This window comes from Podarcis bocagei (assembly GCF_964188305.1).
Source record: "Podarcis bocagei genome assembly, chromosome: 13".
In the NCBI taxonomy this organism is placed as follows: domain Eukaryota; kingdom Metazoa; phylum Chordata; class Lepidosauria; order Squamata; family Lacertidae; genus Podarcis; species Podarcis bocagei.
The window spans coordinates 12350853-12371051 of record NC_138138.1 but is presented as its reverse complement, the minus strand read 5'-3'; the positions used below and the strand labels follow the sequence as shown (position 1 = coordinate 12371051).

General features: G+C 45.3%; 1 protein-coding gene across 6 annotated transcripts; it reads right to left on the bottom strand.

The window, feature by feature from the left end:
- Window positions 1-392: 392 nt before the first annotated feature.
- Window positions 393-19555, bottom strand: LIMD2 (LIM domain containing 2). Of its 6 annotated transcripts, none has more exons than XM_081166990.1 (5): window positions 19472-19555; window positions 7171-7308; window positions 4761-4805; window positions 2763-2902; window positions 393-1764 (listed from the first exon to the last, which is right to left on the bottom strand). In XM_081166990.1, exons 2-5 carry the CDS (start codon window positions 7210-7212, stop codon window positions 1605-1607), a joined length of 387 nt encoding a protein of 128 aa, XP_081023116.1. In that variant the 5' UTR covers window positions 7213-7308; window positions 19472-19555; the 3' UTR covers window positions 393-1604. The 6 variants fall into 6 exon arrangements, with proteins under 6 accessions (XP_081023116.1, XP_081023115.1, XP_081023111.1 ...); XM_081166989.1 differs by lacking the exon at window positions 19472-19555 and adding an exon at window positions 18944-19041; XM_081166985.1 differs by lacking the exon at window positions 19472-19555 and adding an exon at window positions 18817-19020.
- Window positions 19556-20199: the final 644 nt, after the last annotated feature.

The following is a 20199-nucleotide window of genomic DNA, read 5'->3' as shown; positions in this document are numbered from 1 at the left end:
TCTCAACACTAGAAGTCTCTGTAATATCTGATGCCTTATAGACTAACTGGATTGTGGTGGCAGCTCTTGTGGGCATCTACCTGTCTGCCTGCTGTGGAATGCAGACAGTTAAGTTACTTCATCTACCTTATATCTTCCCCTCTCTGCTCCAGCAGCTGCTGCAAAATTTGTCAATGCTGGGTCACCTCCATATTGCAGTCTGTGTTGCATCATAGCTTTCCTTACAACAGGAAACAACTGAGTTGTTTTTTTAAATATATATAAAACAAAATGGCTGCTTTGTTCTCCTGTGCATAATTCATGCCAGTATTTGAATAGGGAAACTTGCATGTAATGGGATAAGTTGTAAATTTCACCACCTCAAACTGTTTCACAGAACAACATGAAGCAAGAAAGGTTCAGAAAACTTATATTACAAAAATAAGACAGCAGACAGCGCAACTCTGGACACAACACCACGAGTTTGTGCTTCAGCTTAACCACGTACCACTGAAAAAGGCAAATATAAAAGATAGACATTGAATGCTTCCCCAGGATTTAAGGCTAAATGTTTGGGCAGAACCGAGCTGATGAAAATGAAGGTGCAAGGTTTGGAATCCCATCCAATTCCTGTTTCGTGTTCAAAACTGGATCGGTATGCACATTTCAGTCATTGTTGCATTATCTCCACACTCGCCCTCTGTTTCTCCAGGATTGCTTCTCCCGCCCTTTCGTCACAATAGAAAACTAGTTGCTCTGGAAAGCAGCATGTTCTCTTTCCATGCTTTCTTAGCAGGACTATCTATGAGTGTGATCTCTGCAGCAGAAGCACACAGTCTCCCAGCAGGAAAAGAAGTACAGGCTAATCTGGGAATGTTTTAAATAAAGGGAGAGGTAGAAATGAATTCTGGCCAAATTAATATTCAGCATTTACTGTGTGCCCTGCCCCATCATAAAATTTCCTTTAAAAGCGGGATTTGTGTTTATCCAGACAACCAGATATTTTAATAGAGCCATTCTCCTTTGCCACTCCATAACTGGATGGGATGGGATTGGATTGTAAACATAAGGTGTAGTAGGCATTAACTAAAGCCTGCTGGAAAAGTTTCTCTGGCCCAAGGTTCTATGACAAAGGAAATTGTAACCTGGCAATTTCCCCAATCTAGGCTGTTTCATGGGATCTGTAGTTGAGTTTGCAAGATGTGTGACAAGTGAGGGGAAAGTTTGCATTCCACATGGTAGTGCACAGGAGAAGGTGTGGTAAACATGTGATCTCTCCTGCTCAGGAGCTTATATCACAGATGCAATCACATTAAAGAAGTCTGGAAATACAAGCCCCAGTATCTGTTGCTTCATTCATGCAACCCCTGTCCCCCCACCAGCATGCTGGTGTGCCTGCTCTTACATGATTTGTTCAAGATCCTCCACTCTCACCCCTCCATGGGCACAGTGTCTGGGGTTCCCAGATACGCAGGTAGCATTGCTCCCACAACACTGGAACCATCCTCTTGTTTCTGCCTGGCTTTCCCTGCTCCCAGCAACCCTTGCAAGCTCCACTGCTTTCCATCAGCTCAGTTCATCCCCATACCAGGGCTCTCAAAGTGGGGAAATTGGGGCCTGCTTCGTCATGCTGTATCGGTCCCGTTCTCCACCTCTTTCTGCAGCCAGAGTTGCTTGTGTTGCTTGCGCCCAAAGCCCTCGTCATAGTTGCCTTTGCTCTTGAATAGCTGCTGGAAGTGTGGCTTGCAGTAGAATTCCCCGTGTAGAGCTGCATAACTACCCAAACTGGAAGGAAGGGAAAGCACATGTTAAAGCCCACCTAGGAAAAAGACTGAAGAAACACAACGGAAGAGAACATAGGAGAATGAGGCACGAAGGCTAGTTTGGTCCCTGCCACTGTCCCTTCTTTGTTAAAAGGCTGAGTTTACACCAGCCTTTTTGTTTTACATGGCAATCTCATCAGAATGAGAGCTCCCCATAACTCTTAAGGTTACCAGCTCTTAAAAATGTGGGCAAAATGAATTGGTCCAAGAAAGTCACATTTGCAAGAACAGTCAACCTCATAAGAATTTATAGAAATTGATTGAATGATGGCAAGGTTTTCATAATTTAAAAATATTCCTTCCAATTAATCTCAAAGTTATGACTTCTGTTCTCCTAATTGTAAGACATAAAGGGTGTCTAGTTGCATAAACTTGGCATTTAGTCTACAATCCTAGATCTACATACCTGAGAGTGAACCCTACTGGACTGTATGGTACTTTTCAACAGACAGGTATGTTTAATCCCTTAATTTGCCCTAATCGCCTTGGCAGAGCAGGGAAGGAAGGAGTAGTGCTCTCTCATCCTACTCTTTAAATCAATGTCAATATTCACAACTACATAAAGCTGAAACAAAAAAAGTGTGGTCTTATGTACGTGCCTTTCAGACCAAACCTCTCGCCCTCTTCTGATCAAGGATCAAACTTCAGAGCAGTTGTCACTGCCGAAAGAAAAACTGTCCTCTGCCTCAATCCCACATTGTGGGCAGACTGCTGTATACCTCAGTACAGAATCTGGAGAACATGAAATTTCATAAAGGAACTAAATGTGTTTCTCATTCAACCAACATTTCTGGTTCGTCTTGTGCTTGCCCCCAGTTCCTCACTGTTTTCTGGGGTTGGAGTAGGCCTACCATAAAGATAAAATTGGTAGGGGAGAGTGTGACATGAACCCAACCACCTAGCCTCCCATCCCCCAAATCCTCTTCACCTTCAAAGTTTTGCTTCCCCTGCCCTTCTCACCTGAGCTTGGTGTGGCAGTGCTTGCAACAGAAACAGCTGTTGTGGAAGACAAATTTATCGGCCACGAGGCGCTCCATGGGATAGACAGTTTTCTGGCAGGCACTGCATGTCTCCTTCACCTGGGCCTTCAAGCTGAAAGACTGAGTGACAGCAGCAAAAGCACAATGTAATCTCACAGTATATCCAAATATATAAAGAGAGTTAAAACAACTACACATTTAAAAACATCTAGAAACAACAACTGCTAAAATAAGTTTTTAATCCAATACAAATACCACCCAGGATAACAAACTCCACTTAGAAGGCTTAAATGACAATAGAGATGATCCTTGAGTGATATATAATGGGATGGAGTTCTGCCAAACTGAAGGCTTGCTTCCAAAGTAATGTGAAGCGGACCTCCTAAGAAGATGTATCCTTTTATGTATCCTGGTTCCATGCTGTAAAGGGTTCTGTATACCAGTACTTGCACCATCAATCAGCCCAGTAGCTAATAGGCAGCTGGTGTAATTCTTTCAGCACTGGTGTAATATGGTAATTTCTGCCCCATCCAGCAGCTGAGTCATCACATTTTGCACTAGCTTCTGAGTCAGCCTCAAGGACAGCCCCAATGTGGAGGGGACCAGCACAAAGACATTGGTGGTCAGGCTATCCCAGCCCAGGAATGGCTGCAGCATCTCTCACTAACCAAAGCTGGTAAGCTCTCCTAGTCAATGAGATCACCAAAGGCTCTAGCAACTTAGATGGAGCCAGAGCAGACTACGAATCTGCTCCTTCAGAGGAATATGGCCCCATCCAAAGCAGGCATTTGACCAATTATCAGCAGATAAAAAATAATGAAAAGGAGAAAACGTCACAAAAACATAATACATGAATGCACACTAAAAATCAAAGACAGTTCAGCTGGTTCTTTCCACCTTGTCAGTTGTTTATCTATTGCTGCCACATTGCAGCTCAAACAGTATTAGAAGCTGCCTTATGCAGGGTGAGGCCATTGGTCTACCACATCAAGGCAGCAGCTCTCTAAGGTGTCAGGCAGAAGTCCCACGCAGCCCTGCCTGGAGATAGTGGGGATTGAACCTGGCGCCTTCTGCATGCCTAGAGCAACAGCCCTTCCCTCTCCGTGTTAGAACTGAAGTTCTGTGTTTCTATTGAGGGGGAGGAGCTTCAAACCCAAAGTAGTCTGTGCCAGCGGAAGCTTCCTCCTGGGATCAACTTGGGAAAGAGGGATGAGTTTTAATTGGGAGTGCAGCATGCAAGGGAATGGTTAGACCCCTCCTCCCACCCCTATATGGCACGGTTTTGATGCCAATCTCCACCAGTGGTAGCTGTATGTCAAATGCATTTATGCATTTCACATATCATCTCTAGTTTGTCCCTGAGGGGGTGCAATTACAATCTGAGCAAGGACCAGAGGGGAAAGGCAAAGGCAGCCTCTTTCTCCATGCACCGCTCCCTCCCCCGAGCTGCGTTACATTCTCAGCAGACTACATAATGTGTAATTTGAGCCTGGGGCTGAATTATTTTGCTTTTGGTACTGTCGCATGCATATGGTGTGCATCCTTTGAAGATCCATAAACAAAGTTACCCCCAACAACAGGATGCAGGAACATGAGCTACAGCGATGGAGCCATTTGCCTTTAAAAAGAACTATGAGGTGATGGGAAAGCTTTAAAGATCCAACTGAGTCAGCAGCTGAGATAAGAACTATAAAGCAATTTATATACCAATAGGTGCCTTAGAAGCCTCTGGAAAGGATAATCAATAACAGGGTTTTTTGCTTCTTTAAAGAAAGATCAAAAAGAATTGCATATTCACTTAATAAGTTCCAAGGATGCTGAGGCCAGTAAAATTGTCATTTTCTACAGCGATGGTACAAGGCTGCTTCTGAAGCAAAGAGGAGTTGCAGGGGTTGTTGTGCTGTGTTTTTATTTGATTGTCCCCACACCCTCTGGGGAAACATTCATGCCCAAAGGTAGAAACTGGGGTGGTAATTACCTTGGATCTCTGCACGGTGGATGCCCCTGAGTTGCTCTTTGCCTCCTAAAGAAAGAGGAGAGGGGAAATGCCATTGGTAATTATACAGAGTAGAGAGCATCATGTTATGATCTGCATTAAGAAACAATGGGGAATAGAAAGAGATCGCAGAACCCATAGAATCACAATTGTAAGCTTTGATACTGCCACTTTTTAAGCAGTTTTAGAATTTCATATTTATGTCCCATTTCCTAGACCATTATGTAATGCACTGTTTGGGCTCAAGGCAGACAACTACCATAAGCAAGTTCTCAATAACCACCTTAAAGGGAGATTATTTCTTTGAGTTGGAACATAACTGTGCGAGTCCTGTTTAACTCACACTGATTTTCCAAAGAATACTAGAATTTGTAGGATTTTTTAAAGAACAGATAATTGCTTCCACAAACTACAATCCACAGGATTCATTGGAAGGATAAGTGAACATAAATTTTGAAAACAACCATGTCTTCAGGCACCTTAAAGGCTGACAGTGCAATATTCTACATGTCTACCCAGAAGTAAGTCCCACTGAGTTTGAATTCAATGGGCTGACTCCCCAGTAAAAGATACGGGATTTCAGCCTGATGAATTTATTATGACATCAACTTTTGTGTAAAAACAACCACAGATCTTGGATAGTATCACTAACTGGCAAAGGAAGAAAAGTGGAGTGGGGAGGACTCCAGGGAACAGAAATGCAATTTATTGTAAGTCCAGTGCATTTCAGAAAACTCCTTTTTCAAGGGCACTGCAAGTATATGAACAGAATGAATAGGATAGTTTTAAGACGTTAATAGCCATATTAAGGTAGTTTTCTGTTTCTAGGATGAATTTTGTTATCATTATTTGTATCTTTTTTAAATTGTTTAAAAATAGAATAAATACAAGAAAATATATCAAATTCGCATTAAGTAAAACTTATCTTTTTTGTAATGTTTGCTGCAACATTTTAACATCAATAAAAATGTCAAACATGCCGAACGAAAAACAGACTCCTTAGAAAGAGAGGAACCCCACAAAAATATTGATGTAACAAAAATCAGTTATCCTGATTAGTAAAACATAAAAAACATACTAAAATATGGTGAGCAGACATGAGAAAATGAACTAATAATTTTTAACGATTCTCACATCCAAGGTTTACTAGTCCTATTGCAAGAAGCATCCAAAATGGAACATTACATCAACTTGAGCCATGTGTCTATGCAGTCAAGTGCTACAAATAAAGGAGAATTCTAAAATGGAAAACTTTCACCAGGTGCAATGCTTAAGGTTAATCAACTGGAATGAAAGGAGGAAATGACCATAAAATGTAAAAAGAACAGTCTGGGGCTTAAATGAATTCAAAATATGCATAATGACCATTCACAACAGCAGTTATCCTAGTACTGCTAACATGCCCAAATGGCTAAAAACTGCAATTCGACACTTCTGCGCATGCGCAAAGCACGATTTAGCGCTTCTGCGCAGGCGCAGAAACCCGGAAGTAACCTGTTCTGGTACTTCCGGGTTCGGCACGGTGTGTAACCCGAAATCACATAACTTGAAGTGTCGGTAACCCAAGGTACCACTGTAGTGAGTTCCTGTCCCAAGCAAGTGTTCATTAAGCAAGCAAGCAAGCAATGCATAGCTTGTGCTATCGTCAATTAACGCTGCTGCTGCTGCTGCTGCAAATGGTCACTGTGATTGTTTTGCATACGTTTAAGTTTTAATTAAATTGTCCCAGACACATAGCCCTTGCGTGGGAGTCTGCAACTGCTATCTGTGAGAAACTTTCCATTTGTTCTGATGAAGTGAGAAACAGGATGCAAAGCAAGCAATCTCATTATCGTAACTTGAAGTGTTTGGAGAAATTGTTATGCAACAGTGGCTACTGCTTATAGTTGTATATGTTCACTTTGCATGTTGCTTTGTTTTGTCAATCTGTAAATCACTTTTATACCTTTTTAGGGTTCCTCTGATTTTGTTTGTTTTTACTTACATCCTTGGGGCCCTTCTCCTTTGTTTTGGTTAAATATTATTTCCAATGGAAGATTACTTTCCATGCATCTGATGAAGTTAAGATTCTAGTCTGTGAATGCTTATGCCATAATAATTTGCTAGACTTTAAAGTGCCATCTTTTGGGTGCTTTTGCTGCAACAGACTAGCATGTCAGTTTTATATTTCATAGAATCATAGAGTTGGAATAGCCCACAAGGGCCATCGAGTCCAACCCCCTGCCAATTTGAATAAGCTTACCTGGGAGTAAATCTTATGGAACTCAGGGGTACCTACTTCGAAGCAGACATGCATAGGATTGGACTGTGGGGCACATGTCATCTCCCCTCAACCCACCCCCAGGAAGTAGCAGCAACCTCTTCAATCTGAAATCTTGATTACAATACATACATTAGTGGAGGCTGTGCTGGCTGGTCCCTTGGCTTGGAACATAACTCTACGTTTCCTCCACACAGGTCTGCAGCTTCACTCCCTTGAGTTGGCCAATTCTATCCTGCTGGTATGGCTTAAGTTGGCGCCTCACGATACCTAGGAGGGGGGGAAAACAGCTAATGCAGCCTCTTGCATTGGAACAATACTTCTGATCCTGAGCTGCAAAACCCAGGAATCTGGTTCACCCTGACATTCCTACGAAAGCTCTGCAGTTCCCACACTGCCATTTATTTATTTTCCAAGTTTTAATGCATTTTGTCTGAAATAGAGCAATAGAATACATAAAGCAGAGTCATCAGTATCTACACAAACATATGAGCATTCAAATACATATCTATCAATATGTAAGCAATCTAATTTTAGTTCATTCATTAATAAATTACTCCTACAAAAACATATCATAAAACAGTAACCATCAAAACATGTATCTGAAGAAGTGTGCATGCACACGAAAGCTCATACCAAGAACTAACTTAGTTGGTCTTTAAGGTGCTACTGGAAGGAATTTTTTTATTTTGACTATGGCAGACCAACACGGCTACCTATCTACCATCAAAACATGAGCAGTAAAATTTCCTAAACTGAATTATCACGCCTATTAATGAGCAAAGTTGGATGGTATCCTGTACTTCATTATTCAAAAACAGCATTTCCCAAAATCCCATTTCTATGCCTTCAACCACATAAATGGAGCAGAGCTCCTCTCTGTCTCCTCATTTTGTTAAGCCTCTTCCCTTTCCAGGAAAACTGTTGCTGAAGCATCCTACCTAGTATCACTTGCCTGCATCCTACTTGCCATTTGACTCTCTACTATTGACTGGTCCATCACAGGTACATGTAAGGAGGTATACTGTCATACCCGATGACACTCCAGTCTTCACAAGCAGATTACCAAGGCCTCCTTTCTTTGCCACCTGGGTCCTCACAATATAGCACTGTTCTGCAAGACTTTCAGGCTGCTTGAGAAATCTGATTCATTTCCGCTCCCTTCTGTGGTTGGCTTGTTGTTTCCTGCTCTCTCTGCTGAGCCGCATGGCTCAAACGTCACACAATCAGTCATGACAAGATCAGAGGTCTCAGGGTTAGACACCACATGGGCAAAAGAGAGGCCAAACCAAAGTCCCCTGCATTTTGCCAATCAAGTAAGGTCCGGAGCAAAAGAGGCTCATAACAAGGCCAGTGACTACTGCCACCACAATTAAAGCTTTCTTAAGCATTAGCGACAGACCACCACGTACAGCTGTACCTCTACTTACGTATCCCTCTGGATACGGAATCTTCGAGTTGCAGCCATGCACTGCGCGCACATGCGCAGAAGCGCTCAATCGTGCCACATGCATGCACAGAAGTGTTCAAGCACACTGTGCATGTGCGCAGAAGCGCGCCTCTATTTATGTAATTTTTGGGGTGTGAACAGACCCCCAGAATGAATTAAGTTTGTATCCAAACTTAGAGGGTCCACTGTACTATAATTTAGAAAGGATAGAGGCAGTACTAAGACTGTGTCAGAGGACCAATCCATATTCAAAATGAAGGATGCAAACTTTCAAGCTACACCAACCCTCTCTGTTAAGAACTTCCATTCTTTCTCAAACAGACATATCCGAAACCTTCCTCTCCGCACAGCTGTTCCATTCTCACACATGCGCTGCATTAGCTTATCTTTCACACATCCTAGCATCTCCACATATGGCAGCATATCCTCTTAAATATTGTAGAGATGCAAAAAAGCAAGAGAACATTGGAAGAGGAGGTGGAGCATTTGGTGAAATGTTTCAGACAAGCATTTATTTAGATCCTATATTTAATGTGTTGAATTGTGTTAAGAAAAACATTTCTGCTGACAAGCAAGAACCAGTATTATATATTCTAACTGTCTTCGCTAAATCTTGGTAAAAGACGACTGAAAAGAACACATTTATGGCCATACATAACAGTTTTTATTTTTATGTTGCTTTTCCACAGCTCAAACCATGCTCAAGGCAGCTTGCAACATGAAAAAACACACTTTGCAACATAACAAAAGTAGTCATAAACAATAAATAAAACATTAAAACACACACAACCAAACTGAAGTATTTCCACATAAATCACAAGATCTAAAATATACAAAACAACAGCTACACCTCCCCCCAAAAATAACTATCTCTCTATAAATATTCTTATTGTATAGCTCTCAAACTGTCCTCTGACTGTCCCTGCAATACAGTGGTACCTCAGGTTAAGTACTTAATTCGTTCCAGAGGTCCGTACTTAACCTGAAACTGTTCTTAACCTGAAGCACCACTTTAGCTAATGGGGCCTCCTATTTCCTACCTAATGGGACCCACTATTTCTGGGTTAGCGGAGTCTGTAACCTGAAGCATATGTAACCTGAAGCGTATGTAACCCGAGGTACCACTGTACACAGATGCTTCTCTTCCACACGATTAAATACCCCTGACACTTCTGGGATTTCCTCTTATTGCATAGTCAGAATAACCTGCTGGGGTGGGGGGGAAATCGAAGAGTATCAGCAGGGAGCATGCAGAGATGCTGGTAAAGAAGCCCAAGGGCAGCAGTGGTCGCTCTAGGAGTGACTGACCAGGAGAAAGAGGCAGTCCACCAGGGCAAAGGAGGTGGTGGAGGCAGGCAGGCGAACTGAGCCTGAGTAAGTTCTGGGCGAGCGCCTTCTCAGGTTCTGTCTGCCTGCGCCTTTGCCATCTGCAAGCAATTTGAGCTGGCAATACATTGCAGCTCCCCAGCTGCCCCCAGCACAGCGCAGGTAGGCAGTCGGATGGGAGTGAAGTGTGCTGTGCTGTCAGCAGCTGGGGAGCCAGCCGCGATGTATTGCCAGCTCAAGAAGTCTGAAACCTGTATCACAATCTGATCATCACACTGGTTTCAGACAATTTATCAAAATATTGCCCAGCTATAGACATGGCATACAATCTATTGTATTCTTACAGAGATTCTGACAGCTTCAACAATATAATTCCCTATTTGGTTTCCTATATGATATATACAGTATCAACAAAAAAATCTACTGAAGATGTACTTAAGGCCTGCAAGAATTTAGAAAAATCATTGCTACACAATGTAAACGAAGATATTAATGCTGAAGATCTGTGCTGTGAACTTATAGCAATAGCTCAAAGATTGCCACAAGACGTATTTCTTTTCATATTACAACAAAAACTCCTGGATAATGTGTCTAACGTTTCTGTTGTTCTAAGGACCCTTCTCACACTTCCAGTGTCGGTGGCAAGTGTTGTACAGTGGTACCTCGGTTTACGTACTTAATCCGTTCCTGAAGTCCGTTCTTAAACCGAATCTGTTCTTAAACCAAGGTGCACTTTCCCTAATGAGGCCTCCCGCCGCTGGTGCCCTTTCACCGTTCGCTTTCCATTTGTAGACCAAGGTAAAGTTCGAAAACCGGAACACTACTTCCAGTTTTGTGGAGTTCGTAAACCAAATCGTTCGAAAACAGGACTGTTCTTAAACCGAGATACCACTGTACACTGCTTCTCAAAGCTCAAACTTATACCAATTGAACATGCCCAGGCATCAGCACTTGACCTGAAGGAACTGGTGACAAAATCTTCAAAGGAAAAGTCATGCAAAGTGAGATTCTGATGTGTTTGAAATTGAAACTTCAAAGAGACTTAACTTTTAATGTCACAATTCACAAGGTTATTCACAATGATGTGTGCGAAAATATTTTCTTTTGTATTTAAGATAATCAAAGGTTGTTGTTATTACCAATTCTTGCAATTTAAAATAAATGTAGCAGTTTCAAGTTTTGAGCTTTTCGTTTTTTCTACAATACATCTGTTTTTGAAAATTTAAGTTGGCATGGGGGGCGGGGGAGGTGCAAGTAGTAAGCCTTGCCTGGGGCACAAAATAACCTGGCGCAACCACTGCTCATAGCCCATTAACTGTTAGCTTAAAAGAAAGAACTCGTTCCCCCTCTGGTTCATGCAAGGGTGATAGCAATCAAAGGCAACCACATGCTGTTCAACATTCTTAATTCTTATGAAACAAAAGACATACCTGCTATTCAGGTCAAGTTTTCCATAACTAATTTTCTGTTGCACTTCACTTTCATAGTCTGCTTATCCTTTTTAACACAAGGGGTTTATTACAAGTAAACGCTTCTGAACGTTCACTGTTCTTTTCCAGGTTACCGGTATAGATTTCTTATATAAATATTTAACCATTAATAGGCACTACAGTTCAAATCCTGCATGACAGTAACAGTTCTGTGTATATAGGAGTATATGGGGCAAAGGGTTTACTGCTCTACAGCCTGCTCCCTAACAGTGCAAGAAGAGTCTAGCTGAAAAAGATGCCTAGGACAGAGCTTCTGCGTAGAGTTAAGTAGCAGTTAGAGGATTGCACCTCACTCTTCAGTCCTTTTGGCTCCTTTTGTTCTTCAAAACAAACTCTCCACTTTATACATGATTGGTGCAGACCTTAAGAACTAACTGGAAATGAGGCTTGGGTTTAAGGCAAGGGTGAGGAACCTGCGGTCTTCCAGGTGTTGTTGGACTCCCACTACCCCTGAATATTAGCCATGCTGGCTGGGTCTAGGAAAATAGGAACCTGTCTTATACTGAGTCAAACTATTGACTCACAATTTTCTTCTCTGACTGGTAGTGGCTCTCCAAGTTTTCAGACAAGGGTGTCTCCCAGCCATGCCTGGAGATACTGAGAACTAAACTGAGCCCTTCTGTATGTAAAGCACTAGGACACAGCTCTTTCATTCTTAAACAGAATTAGACTCCAACAAGACCTAGGGAACCACAAGTTAACCATCCCTAGTTTAAAGACTGTATTGCAGTTTGGGTCCTAAAGACACATAGGCATTTGGCAACCGTGTTATAAAGCAGTGTTTCCCAACCACTGTTCCGCGGCACACTAGTGTGCCGCGAGATGTTGCCTGGTGTGCCGCGGGAAAAATTAAAAAATTTGAAAGATTTTTTTTTAAAAAAGTCAAATTTTCGATTGGGGCGCCGTCACTAGATGACCCCTGGGGTTCCCTCTCTCCCTCCCGCTCTGCGCCTCCCTCCTCCTCCTCCTCCTCCGGGGACGCCCTTCCTGGCTCTCGGCCAAGGCTTGGCGGCTGCCACTCACTCGCTCGCCCACCCGACCCTCCATCCCTGCACCCAGCCTCTCCCCCTCCGTCCCCGGCGCGGGGGCTGCCGGGATCCGTAGTCCCCTCGCCCTTGGGCTCCGCGCCCGTGCGGGGTGCGCGAACTACGTTTCCCAGCGTGGCCTGGCGGGCCGGGCGTTTTGTTTGAAGCGCTCTTCTCCCGGCCATGGAATGAGTGCAGCGGCGGCGGCCGGGCGGGCAGGGGCTCTTCCGCGCAGACCCCACGCAGCCTGCCTGCACCCCCGCGGAGATCGGGCGGCAGGATGGAGCCCGGGGATCCCCGCGGAGGCAGAGCGGCGGCGGAGGAGGCTGCCCCCCAGGTAGGGCTGCGTCGGGGGTTTTTTATTTTTGCAATGCTGCATTCGCGCCGGAGGGGACGCATCGGACCGCAGGGAGACCCCTTGGCGGGCGTGCAAGGCAATGCATGCGTGCAGGCGTTGCATGGAGTGCAGTGCAATGCAATGGCAACGCGGCGCCCTGCATGCATGCATGCAACTTCCACCGGCACTCCGGACTTGGCAGGTGAGGGGGGTCCCCAGTGGGCGGCAGAGAGAGCCGGGAGGGCGAAGGGGAGCCGGGGGGAGCAGCGCTGCTCCCCGAGCCGAGCCCGGGGGGAAACTTCGGCGTCGTTGCGCCGGGTGTTGGAAGCGGAGGCTGGCGGGGGCCCCTCACCTGCAAAACCTGGTCGCCTCTCATATATTTCGTGCATTGCATTCATCGCCCACTTTCTCCTCCAAGGAGCTGCCAGGGGCGCGCGTGGTTCTCCCCGTGTTATCCTCGCAACAACAGCCCTGCGAGGTGGGTCAGGCGAGTGGCCCAAGGGAGCACCCAGGGATTGTCCTGGCCAGGTGGGGTGATTTGAACCCTGCTCTCTGCCCGGTCTTCGTCCTCATTTAGCCCCCACATGTGCATGACTGTGCATGACTGAGGTTTCCCCCCCTTGTCTTGGCTATGGTGTGAGTCTGTGCTGTTAATTAATGGGGTTCTGCCTTCGGAGAAGATGAGCCAGCCCTCAAGGAGGTGATTATGTAATTTGCTAGCAATTCATGTCCCTCCCGGCGTGACGCTGCGCGCTGACGTCACGGGGCTGTAATGGTGGTGTGCCTCAAGATTTTTTTCATGAAACAAGTGTGCCTTTGCCCAAAAAAGGTTGGGAAACACTGTTATAAAGCAACTGGATACAAGCATATAATAGTGATTTAGATAAGATGCACTCAAGTTTCTTGAGAAGTATCCTGGGGCTCCAAGTTCAATCAAGTATGAGACGATGTGTGTATAACTAAGTATACACACAAAGGAATACTGGGTATGGGCTAGCAATCTATTTATCGTAATATTCAAATCAGATTAAGGAACACTGGAAAACAATACATTGAGTCAGCTGTAAATAAAATTTGCTCCCCCAAGTTTTATGGTTTAAATGCAACAGATAACAGGGTCACTTATATTTCAAAATTAATAATTCCAGTCCAATGCAGGGCCTCTATGTTAGCCCAACTGAACGTTTTCCCCTCAGCTTTTGTCATGGGCAGGTATTTAAACATCCCCAGAAATGATAGACTTTGCGGATGTTTTTGAATGTGCCAGACACAGTAAAACATTATTTTCTACTGTCCATTGTACAACCAGCTACGCAAACATGTACTATCCCCATTTTTGGGGTAGTCTAACATCACGGCACAATGAAAGTATCAGATTCTATCTGTCTGACATTAACACGTAAGTAATTGCAAGGGTGGCTAAGTTTTTATCAATAAATAGTATCTCTCAGAGTGGTGAATGGCACTATGTAACAGGAGATACTCCAATGAAAATTCTCGTTATTACATATTTTTATATGGCTGCTTATTTGCATATATTTTAACATTTTATATATGGATGTTTTATGATGGCCTATATTTGTAATGCCTAATAAAGGTTTGGTGAAGAAAGTAAGTTATAAAACAACAAAGAGTCCCGTGGAAGCTTAAAGACTTGATACATTTATTATGGCATTATCAGTGTTAGAAACTGAGATATGAAAGCTAGGAGCTTAAACCTAGGTTATGGGCGCAACAACAGAATGTCTAGGAGCACTTTTTTTATAACAAGAACACAAAGCTGAAAATGAATGAATTGTAGCTAAAATATTATGTTCATTTTTCACATGGTCTAGTCCTTCCTCTGCCCACGCCCCTAATATTCTTCATAAAGTAGCTGGAAGTGGGGAGGCAGAAAAAGGTCCTCCTTTCCTTCCACTTCGCAGTTTTAATCTGAAATTTTAGGTGCAGTACTGTACCCAGAGCTCAGAAACTGCTTGTGCTAATAAAATTCCCTGTCGCAAAATGCGCCTAGAACAATGGGAATTTTGAACACCGGGCATTGTCTTTTGTGAACTACAGTCCATTTCATCAAATGCATGACATGTTATTCGGCGTGTGTGTCTGTGAATAGGGTGGAAGGGGATGTTTTCAGTGAGGTCAGAAGGAAATGTGGAAAATTACAGAGGATGATAACTGCATTCTTAGCAGTGCCATTAAAAAACAAACAAACTGTTGTGTTGATAACACAGATACCCTGCCATTGGTAAGCCACTTAACCCACACAGAATCCTAGAATCGTAGACTTTTAAGGTACCCCAAGGGTCATTTAGTCCAGCCCCAGTACTGTATAATAAAAATCTGTTGCATCAGTTTAGTCCATGTGAAAGCATGTAACCTCTTGATGAACTATAATTCAACAGCTTCCCTTTGATTATGGCCACCTCTGGAGGTCCACTGCAGAGTCCTGTCAAGTTGAAATGTTTCCTCCCTGACTCAACTTAAGAAAGTGAACTGTAATTACTTCAGGTCCAAATGGCACCTAGAAGCCCAAAGGCAAAGTTGCTCTTGGAAAGACATGCCACTTAATAAGTCTCAAAGTGTAGCCATTTGTAAGTAAGACACAACTGTTGTGTCTGAGAGCTACTGGGAAAGCCACAAAGTTTGATTAAGTGACACAGCTAGACTGGGATTTGCTCAATAATTAGTAATTACTAACTCACCAACTACTGAGCTACAGTAGCAAGACCCAAACACATTCAACTAAATGGATTTCGTTCCAAGCAAGGTGTACAAAATGAATAGTTTGAGGGCAAGGGAAGATGGGACTATTTGCCACATAAAGAGAACAGAAGAAAGCATTTCATTATGTACTTAAAAGGAAACAAGATGTTGCTACACATCCTCCTTTCTGGCAGAGGAAAGGGTGTGCTGGAGAGAGAAGAAATCATGCATGCAAAGAGGATCAGAAACCAAGAAGGCTCTGCTTTCTTAAGAACTGCCCTGCTATCGGTAAACTAGCATTCCCCCCCCCCCAAAGTAGCCAGCCAGCTGCCTATGGAATCCCACAAACAGGGCATGAAGGTGATGGAGATACCTGCTGTTTGTCCCCAGAATCTAGTATGCTGAGATGTACTATGCTCTATGAGGGATGAGGCACGTGTGACCTTCCAGATGCTCTTTGACTCTAGTTCCCAGCCAACGTGGTCCAGAATGAGTGGATGTGTACTTCAACAAACAACTGGAGAACCACAGGTTTCCCATTCCTGCAGTAGGCTATCACGGCTAATAATTCCATCCATTCTGCAAACAGGGTGATAGCTATTGATAGACCAAACCTCCTTCACCACAGCTTTATCAAAACAGTTTCACAAGCCAGCATGGTGACAAGAAAGCCACCGATAGATTCAGCAAACGTTGCAGAGAAATGCTGGTCAATTTCCAAAACTCTTTAAGAAACCATTCTCGGCGTCTGCAATGCAAGTGTTCCACGTTGCACATTATCTAGACAAAGATGATAGTTTCGTTAAGTATGGGCAGAGTTCCCTCTGACCATAGTCATTGCTCACAGTCTGCCTATATTTTTGGAGAGCTTTTTAAGAGATCTGTGTCTTTTAGAACATACCGTCATACCTCAGTTCCACTTCCAAAACACTGGGAAACCAAGGTGTGGCTTCCTGCAGCCAACTGCAAGCCGCATAAGCCGCGTCGGATGTTCAGGTTCCAAAGAACGTTTGCAAACCGGAACATTCACTTATGGGTTTGCGGCGTTCGGGAGCCAAAACGTTCGACTTGCAAGGCGTTTGGGATCCAAGGTATGACTGTGTAAGGATAGCTCCCTGTTGGTGCATAAAGGTAAAGGGACCCCTGACCATTAGGTCCAGTTGTGGCCGACTCTGGAGTTTCTGCGCTCATCTCGCTTTATTGGCCGAGGGAGCCGGCGTACAGCTTCCGGGTCATGTGGCCAGCATGACTAAGCCGCTTCTGGCGAACCAGAGCAGCGCACGGAAACCCCATTTACCTTCCCGCCAGCGCGGTACCTATTTATCTACTTGCACTTTAACGTGCTTTTGAACTGCTAGGTTGGCAGGAGCAGGGACCGAGCAACGGGAGCTCACCCCGTTGCGGGGATTCGAACCACCGACCTTCTGATCGGCAAGTCCTAGGCTCTGGTTTAACCAACAGCGCCACCCGCATAGCAGCACTCAAAAGAAAGAGTTGGATACCAAGATACCTGCAGCCCAACCCTTCGACAATCAAAATAGTATTACTGACAGGCGCCTGTCTAACCTTGTGTTTAAAACCTCCAAGGAAGAAGATCTTGCCTTGTCTATGCAGTTTCTTACACTACATTCCCCCCCCCCCCCTATTACTGAACCAAGATCAAAGCCACTTCTTCTTGCCTATAGTTAGACTGGAAACTTAAATATTTGGAAACTGTTAGCATATTGTTTTTGTCAGTTTTTCTATATATTCTACTCTTTCAGCCTCTCCGCATCATATCTGCCCTTTAAAATCAAATTGTGTTACAGCTTTTTCTGACCTGCAATATCCAGAACTGAACACTCCAAATAAGGTCTTGCCAGGACTCATTCCTCAACTCTTAGAACGGTTTACCATGTTGATAGAAGCTTGAGAACATGTCCAAGTGTATTTGCAAATTGCATTCCACTTTCCAGCTGAAATCCTCAAAGCTGCCCACAACATTCATAAAATCTAAGTCAGGATTCCTCAACCTCAGCCCTCCAGATGTTTTTGGCCTTCAACTCCCATGATCCCCTAGCTAGCAGGACCAGTGGTCAGCGATGATGGGAATTGTAGTCTCAAAACATCTGGAGGGCCAAGGTTGAGGAAACCTGATCTAAGTCAATTGTGAAATTAGGATACCATCCCTGAGTTACTCCCCCTCCGATCAGTTTGTTTTCAATCTGTTTTGCAGAAGCAAAAAAGCAACTCTTAGAGGAGTTTGTGCACTAAAATTCATCCAGTTTGGTGCTAGTGGTCTTCACCACCCAGGTTCCATCATGCACTTGCAAATAAGTTGCAGCTTTGCATATTTGTGCCTTTAAAAATGGGTGTGAGACAGTCCTAATTAATTCAACTTTTGAACCAGCTTCCACCGCTGGAGCATGCGATGATAAAGAACCACGCTCCTCTTTGCATATACAAATGTGTCTTCCTCCTCTCGCTCAAAATTCACCAGGCAGAGGCTCGAAGAGCTACTTCCTCAAGCAATATGGAAAACAGAAACAGAAGGAGCATTGCTGATGCTGCGTCTGTAGCGAGCATCAAAGACCGAAGGTCAAAGGCTAAACCCACCCAAAGGAGACCAGTGGTTTCTCTTCGAATCATTTGCCCTGCTCCCTTTATCTTCGACGCCTCCATCCTCTCCTTGCACTGGGCAGTTTCCGGGGACATGGAGTGTGCAAATCCCCGGGATCCCAGGTGCAGCTCCCAGCACCTTCCTGTGGCACTCAGCGCACAGAGAGGCGCAGCAGGGATGTCCCCCAAAACACCATCTCTTTGTGTTCAGGCACAGAGGAGCCCCCTCCCCATCTTTTGCAAGGGGGAGGCAAAACACCCCACCCTACCTGCATACACACCCCATCTCAGGGGTGCCAACTTGGGGGGGGGACCAGGTAAGCCCCACCCCGCATCATCAATCCCATGAGGTAGTGCACCCATGCCATTTGGATGGGAATTCCCCCTCAACTTTTTTTTGGGGGGACCCCCTCGAATATTTTATTGAGGTGGCCGAAGGTGGACCTCATTCCCTAAGAGCTGCCTCATCCTCACCCCAGAAATAACAGTTATATTATGGGCAGGCGGTCCTCTCCCATGAAAAGCCCCCTCCAGCCGAGGCTGGGCAGGGCCGGCCCTGCCGTGAGGCAGGAGTGAGGCGGCGGCCAACGTCCCTTCATCTCGTTGAAACCGTTGAGATTTTTCCACAGAATGGAAGAATTGCCTGTGGTGGGGAGGGGTGCTTTGTTTCCCTCCCCCCTTCCCTTTGAGGTGCCGAAATGGGCGCTGGCTTCGGGAAGAGAAGAGAAGGGCGCCCTTTGGCCGCTCCGCCTCAGGCTGCCAAAGCTCTCGGTCGGCCCGCCGACCCCGGAGGAGCGGCCTCCGCCCGCCGTGAGGGGGGAAAGACGAGGGACTCACGGACTCACTCACCCACCCAGGGGCTCCCCGAGGAGGAGCTTCTCTCTCTCTCGGCCGCCGAGGAGGAGGAGGAAGGTAGGCGCAGCACGGCCCAAGCCGGGTACGGGTGTCCGTGTGAATGCGCGCGCGCGTGTCTTGCCTGTGGCGGCTTCCCCTCAAGAGGTCTCCGGCGCACAAAGCGCGGCGCTCCTCCTTCTCCTCTCGGCGTCTCCTTTGTGCTCCGCGTGCGCGCGCAGCAGCGAACCCCCCCCCCTTCTCACTTTCTCCGCCCCCGACGCCCACCCCCCTTTCATCTCCCTTCTTGCCGCCGCCTCCATCAACGCGGGGGGGGGTTGGGGTGGTGGGAGGGGAGGCTGCTGCTCTTGCTCTGTGGGGTAGGACTAGCCATGGCGAGGGGGAGCAAAGTCTCTCCCCCCCTCTATGGGGACAAAAGGTGGCCCCCGAAGGATGCCCCCGCCCCCCAAGGTCTGTCTCCCTCCCTCCCACACTGCATTAGTGGGGTGGCTGGGTGCCTGCAAGCAAACCGTTCTATTTGGGGGTTGCAATATATATATAGGGTGACAGGCGGGGTGATTTGCAAACCGCCTCCCGCGCCGTCAAGGTGCGCGAGGCGGCGCGCGCAAATTGAAACGCCGAGCGAAAGAATAGCAAGCCATAATGAGATTACCCTGCGTCTAGACGCGCGGATGCTCCCGCTCCTCTCTCCAGCCCACAGATGCCCCTTTGCAACCGATTTCTCTCCACCGCTGGGTGCGGAGTGTGGCCATCGCGACACCCAGCGGCGATTCCGTTGTTCCATGTGCAAAAAGCTTCCTTTCTCCCCTGTCCTAAGCATTTACCGTATTTAGCCAACTTTCTGGGTGAGACTGAATTCTCGAAAAGGCAGGAAATGTTGGCTTTTTGCATATTCGCCTCACTTTTAAACTGAACTGATATGCAATGGATTTTTATTATACTGGGGTTGGACTCGGGATGCCTTGCAACTCTGCAACGCAATAATAACATAATAATAATAATAATAATAATAATAATAATAATAATAATAATACAGTGGTACCTCAGGTTACATACGCTTCAGGTTACATACGCTTCAGGTTACAGACTCCACTAATCCAGAAATAGTGCTTCAGGTTAAGAACTTTGCTTCAAGATGAGAACATAAATCGTGCTCCGGCGGTGCAGCGACAGCAGGAGGCCCCATAAGCTAAAGTGGTGCTTCAGGTTAAGAACAGTTTCAGGTTAAGAACAGACCTCCGAAACGAATTCAGTACTTAACCCGAGGTACCACTGTAATAATAATAATATATCCCACCCATCTGGCTGGGTTTCCCTAGCCACTCTGGCTGCCTTACAGCATATATAAAAACACAACAAAACATCAAACATTAAAAAACA